This window comes from Trichechus manatus, unplaced genomic scaffold (genome assembly GCF_000243295.1).
Source record: "Trichechus manatus latirostris isolate Lorelei unplaced genomic scaffold, TriManLat1.0 scaffold00027, whole genome shotgun sequence".
NCBI lineage: Eukaryota > Metazoa > Chordata > Mammalia > Sirenia > Trichechidae > Trichechus > Trichechus manatus.
In genome coordinates this window covers 6722758-6728757 of record NW_004443963.1, presented here as the reverse complement: position 1 = coordinate 6728757, position 6000 = coordinate 6722758, and the positions used below count along the sequence as shown (strand labels likewise).

Here is a 6000-nt window from a genome sequence, read left to right as displayed (position 1 = left end):
GCATGGCCCCTGGTCTATCACCCCAGAACTAAAACAATTTCCGAGGCCAACTCTTCAGACAGGGATTGGACTGGACTGTGGGACATAAAGTGATACTTGTGAAGAATGTGCCTGTTAGTCAAGCAGATACAAGAGAACAAAGCAGGGGCTTCTGTCCAGAGGTGAGATGGGAAGGCAGAGAGAGTTAGGAGCTGATTGAATGTTCATGGGGAATCAGGGGCAGAGGGGAGGAGTGTGCTGTCACAGAATGGGGTGACCGGTTGGGGTCTCATAACCATGTATGTTAAAAAAAAAAAAAATTCTTCATGGGAGACTAACTTGAAATGTAAATTTCATTTAATTACAACAATAAAAAAAATTAGCACTTATCACATTTCATTCTGATCCCCAGTAGACAGTGACCTACTTAAGGGCAGGAATATCATTTTATTTGTGATTATATCCTGGCTTCTTGCCTACAGAAAACAGGCAAATAAACAAGAAAGGGGGGAGAAAGTAAAAATTGCAGACCTTTTTTATTCATATATGTTAAAGAAATAATTATCGAATTCCTGACTTCCAAAAATAAATATTATTCCCCAAAATATTCTTATGTAGACTGTATAATATGGTTGTTGCAGTATTTGAAGTTCTCTACTTCCAGCACCCATTACGTGATTTTGGCCACTTCTTTCGGTCTGAAATCAGTCTGTTTAGATTAAAAAAAAAAAAAAATCCTTCATAAATTTGAATCATCTTAATTTCTTAGTTCCTCATTCATTCATGGCATTAACTAGTGTTATGATCAGAATTTATAAATCTACAACTTCTGCTTTAAAAAAATAGAATGTGCTTCAACATACCTTTGTACAAGGAAAGGTAATACTTTAGTATCCTTTAAATTTTTCCAACTGAATTTACTATGCTTTACTTTAAAAAGAGTCATTCACTTTTATAAAATTACATCTTTTTTTTTTTTTTTTTAGGACATACAATAAGGTATAGGTACACAAAATTTAAATCCGGATAATTCAGGATTTTAGAAAGTAATTAAAGGGCATCTCACATCCTGGAATAGGTGATTTTTTGTTGATGAAATGTCCACAAGGCAATCACTAAATTTCATTACAAATTTCCATGACTCTAAGAAAAAGTTATGAAATTACGTTCTCCATGAAGGGAAATGATAGAATTCATTTAACATCTATTTATTTAGCACTATGATCAAAGTAGAGCACTGGTGGCACAGTGGTTAAGAGCTTGGCTATTGTCATGGATTGCATTGTGTCCCCCAAAAATGTATGTCAACTTGGCTAGGCCATGATTCCCAGTATTGTGTGACTGTCCACCATTTTTTCATCTGATGTGATTTTCCTATGTGCTGTAAATCCTACCTCTATGATGTTAATGAGGTGGGATTAGTGGCTGTTATGTTAATGATGCAGGACTCAATCTACAAGATTAGGTTGTGTCTTAAACCAATCTCTTTTGAGATGTAAAAGAGAGAAATGAGCAGAGGGACAGGGAGATCTCATACCACCAAGAAACAAGAACTAGGAGAACACCGCATCCTTTGGACCCAGGATCCCTGTGCTGAGAAGCTCCTTGACTAGGGGAAGATTGATGACAAGCACCTTCCTCCAGAGTCAACAGAGAAGAGAAAGCCTTCCCCTGGAGCTGACACCCTGAATTTGGACTTGTAGCCTACTAGACCATGAGAGAATAAATTTCTCTTTGTTAAAGCCATCCACTTGTGGTATTTCTGTTATAGCAGCACTAGATAACTAAGGCAGCTGCTAACCAAAAGGGTGGCAGTTCGAATCCCCCAGCTGTTCCTTAGAAATCCTATGGGGCAGTTCTACTCTGTCCCATAGGGTCGCTATGAGTCAGAATCGATTCAGTGGCAACAGGTTTTTGTTTTTTTGTTTCTTAAACATTCAAAGCATGATACTAGTAACTATAGGGGACATTAAGATGGATAAGACATTTCACCTCCCTCAATTCCCTAGGGGAAATGACCAGACTATAAATAACTATAAGTTCAATGTGATGTATCACGAAAAAGGTCTAAAATGCTGTAACAGTTCAGAAGAGAAAGATACTATATACTGAGTTGTAAAGAATAAGATATAAGCCCTGAAGAACAGACAGAATTTTTAAAACAAGAATTAGGGAAAAGGCCATTCCAGGTTGTGGGAACAGCAAAGACAAGGAACCAAGACAGAAAACATGAGTCAGTGTGGGCACAGAAAGGGGCTCATTTAGCAGAACTTCAGCTTCCCACTCAGTCCTTGGCTTTGCTCACTTCCTGGTTTCAGTGTTTCCTTCCATCTCATCCAGAGTCTGACAGCTTAAGGCTAAAACATAAATGCCCTTCTTATTTCCCAAGGAATCCTGGGCTCAATTCAGTGGGCAATGGGGAATAATTGAACATTTTTGAGCAGGGCAGTACTTGAGAAAAATTAATCTGGTAACAACAGAAAGAACTGGAAGGGAGAGAACAAGATACTACAGTAACACAAGAAAGGCAAGGATACAGAACTCACTGTTGCTAAAAGCTTTTGGTAATAAACTCAAACACTGCAACAAGGAGTTTTGAAGCAACCTATACAGCTTCCTTTGTATTTAAAATCCCATATAAAATGCATATGTAATTCCCAGAAAACTTTACAACCGCATTCTAATCTTCTTGGAATTCCTCTTTCTAAGAAAAAGTCTGATTCTATTTTTTATGTGACAGCTTTCAAGGCCAACCACTCCTCCTCTGCCTTTTGTCCCATATCTGTGCAAGACACAAGAAAGCCCAGACACTCCTTTCCTTGGAGCCAGCAGGGACTATTAAACCACACAAACTTCAGCCCATGCATAGGAACCCTCATCTCGGCCCACTCTCTAACCACAATAAAAACCAAAGCTATTCTCCGTTTCCTTCTCTCAAGCCAAATGGACCAGCTTGGGAGCCTGTCCTGCTCTCCCCGGAAAGCCTCATTATGAGTAATAAATCTTGTCATATACTCTTGTTATGTGTGCACTATCATCAGTCTTGATTATCCAAAAAATTTTGAGTTGGTGGGGTTGATCCCACCCTCCATGGGGCAACCACATGACACTCTTAAACCGTGAGCCACTGTAATGACCTTACTATACCTAGGCTGAAGGTAGGAAAATGCAGAGAAGGGGCATGGTGGAAATACTGAAAGGCTTCCTGAACCCCAGAGACCACTCACAGGGGACTGCCCCTTTATTAAATGTCCTATGGCCTGAAGTTCAGCTCAGTGTTGACTATGTTGCAGGGTCATACACATCACTCAAATCGCCAGGTATCAACTTTAAAACTATTCAATGTACAATTAGTAAATGCTTGGCTCGAGCCTCTCCTCACTGGCTAACTCTAAGACACTGCTCACTAACAGGGGTTACGTGCTTAACTATCCCATAATCACTTGCTTTAAACTAGAAGAGATCGCTACCCAATTTGGAATGGAAATGCAGTTAAAAATTTCCACTTTTTTAGAGTTCTGAACTAAAGTGTCAGGTCAACTGAGAAGCTAAAATAAAAGTCACAAATAAAAACTTTCTTCAAATAGCACTTTAGTTATAAGCCAAATGATAATCTTGGTACATGCACAGTACAGAAAGTATTTTCATGTCTTTTCAACCACACCTACAGACATCTAAAGGTCATAATCATAAAAAACTGTGTCGTCCTCAGAGAATTTAGAGATTCATAATATCAAGTACTTACACATCTTTAGCTGCTCCTGCAGGGCCTGGGGGGGAAAAAATAACTGTATTAGCATCATAGTCTTGCTACAAAGATTTTAAGCCTGATACCCAACCAATATAATACTCTAAGAGACCAGCTGAGAACATGACTTTTTAAAGTATCATCTCAGAAAGGAAAAAGGAGAGCAAGAAAATCATAAAGTTCAAGTCTTAAGCGAATTCTGTCATTTTTAACAACTCCTATCAATTACAAGGTGCTGGTTCTGAAAGGGACATTAAAAAAACAAAAAACAAACCCACTGCCATTGAGTCGATTCTGACTCATAGCGAACCTACAGGACAAACTAGAACTGCTCCACACGGTTGCCAAGGGGCAGCTGGTACATTTGAACTCCTGACCTTCTGGTCAGTAGCCAAGCTCTTAACCACTGTGCCACCAGGGCTACCACTCACCTAATCCAATCTCCTCCTATTTCATATAAGGAAATAGGCAGATTTTGAGGAATATTTCCTTTTCTAAACCACACACCCACTAAGTTGGTGCCTACATGGCATCGTTAAGTCACGCTATGTGCTAATCTGGTTCAATGGTAGAATTCTTGCCTTCCATATGGGAGATCCAGGTTCAATTCCCGGCCAATGCACCTCAAATGCAGCCACATCTGTTCATCAGTAGAGGCTGGTGTGTCAGCTATGATGCTAAATAGGCATCAGCAGAGCTTCCAGACTAGGACAGACTAGGAATAAAGCCTGGCAATCTACTTAAAAAATCAGCCAATGAAAACCTTATAGATCATAATGGTCCAATCTACAACCTATCACAGGATGGTACACAACTAGCAGCATTTTATTCCATTGTCCATGGGGTCACCGTGAATCGGGGGCCAACTCAATGGCAGCTAATAACAATAACATGCACTAGACACAAAATAAAATAAAGTCATGGGACAAAATGGAGATGTTCGAAATAAATTAGGGAGTCTCAAGGACACCAGCCTAGCTCCAAAGGAGTTACACACGTTTCTAATTCTGCTCCTAATTGCTACTGAACTTCTCATTTCTGCTTTCCACCCACATGCCAAAAACAACCCCTTTTTTGGACTCCATTCGTATCACTTAACACAGATTCTCTGCTCACAACAAAATTTCATCTCCACACCTCCTCCTTCCAATATACTTAGTTGGATGACAAAGATCTTGGGTCCAACTCTTATTAGCTGAGTAGCACTGACAAGTTTCTTAACTTCTTACAACCTCAGGACCCTCTTCTGTAAAATGAGGGTAGTAACAGTGTCATCCTCCAAGATACTGTGAAGATTAAATTATGAAAATGGAAATTAAAATAATTTCTGTACAAGCCAGAGATGTGAAAATATAGGAGAGATAGGCTACAAAGTAAGTATATATGTAAGTCTGCAGGAAAAGTGATTGCTAAAGATGGAAGAACTATATATGTCAGTGAGGTTAATTTTGGATCTGCAATATTGCAAATTAAAAACAGATCATAAATATAATCAAAACTCTGTCTCAAATTCTTCTAACCTCAATTTTAACCTTTAATTTTAGCTCTTTAATTTTAACCATTTAACCTTTAATTTTAAACCTGAATATTGTCTTTGAAATAAACTTAGTTGCTTTCTTCAAGGAAAGGTAACATGTCTGTGCCACAACTAAAAACAACAACAAAAAAAAAAACCCAAACCTATTGCCAATGAGTGGATTCCGACTCATAGTGACTCTACAGGACAGGGTAGAACTGCCCCAGAGGGTTTCCAAGGAGCGGCTGGTAGATTCAAACTGCTGACCTTTTGATTAGCAGCCTAAGCTCTTAACCACTGTGCCACTAGGGCTCCCAACTATCTTTACAATTATGTAAATAAGAACTGCTTTGGAGTCTGGGGTCACAAAACCAAAAAAATCCTTAAAAAAATTGTCTTCATTTTACCATAAGAAAAATGTCCAGTAGTGGAGTAGTTAGTATTTGAAGGAAAAAATAAGTAGAGGATTAGTTAGTGACACCATAAAACCATGAAAACAAATATTTTGTTTCACAGTCAAAACAAGCATGAAAATCTAGGAGAAAGTCTAGAATCTAATATCCTGATTTTCTTATTTTCCTAAAAAAGAGTAAGGAATGTTTTGGTTTGTGTTGTGGTCAGGGGACAGGGGAGCGAGAGGTGTAAACATTTACACAGAGAAGAAAATGGCGATCATGATGTGGACGTGAGTCCGCAGCATTCTGAGATGAGGGGCCATTGGTGCAATCCACGGGGAGAGCGGGATGGACAGAAGCCA

General features: G+C 39.0%; 1 protein-coding gene across 1 annotated transcript in view; it reads right to left on the bottom strand.

The window, feature by feature from the left end:
• CUNH12orf75 (chromosome unknown C12orf75 homolog) overlaps positions 1 to 6000 on the bottom strand; it is a 71800-nt gene that overhangs the window by 49944 nt on the left and 15856 nt on the right. Inside the window, exon 3 of the mRNA XM_023728906.1 lies at positions 3725 to 3749. Within this exon, the coding sequence (XP_023584674.1) occupies positions 3725 to 3749 (25 nt within the window). The remainder of the gene's footprint in view (positions 1 to 3724; positions 3750 to 6000) is intronic.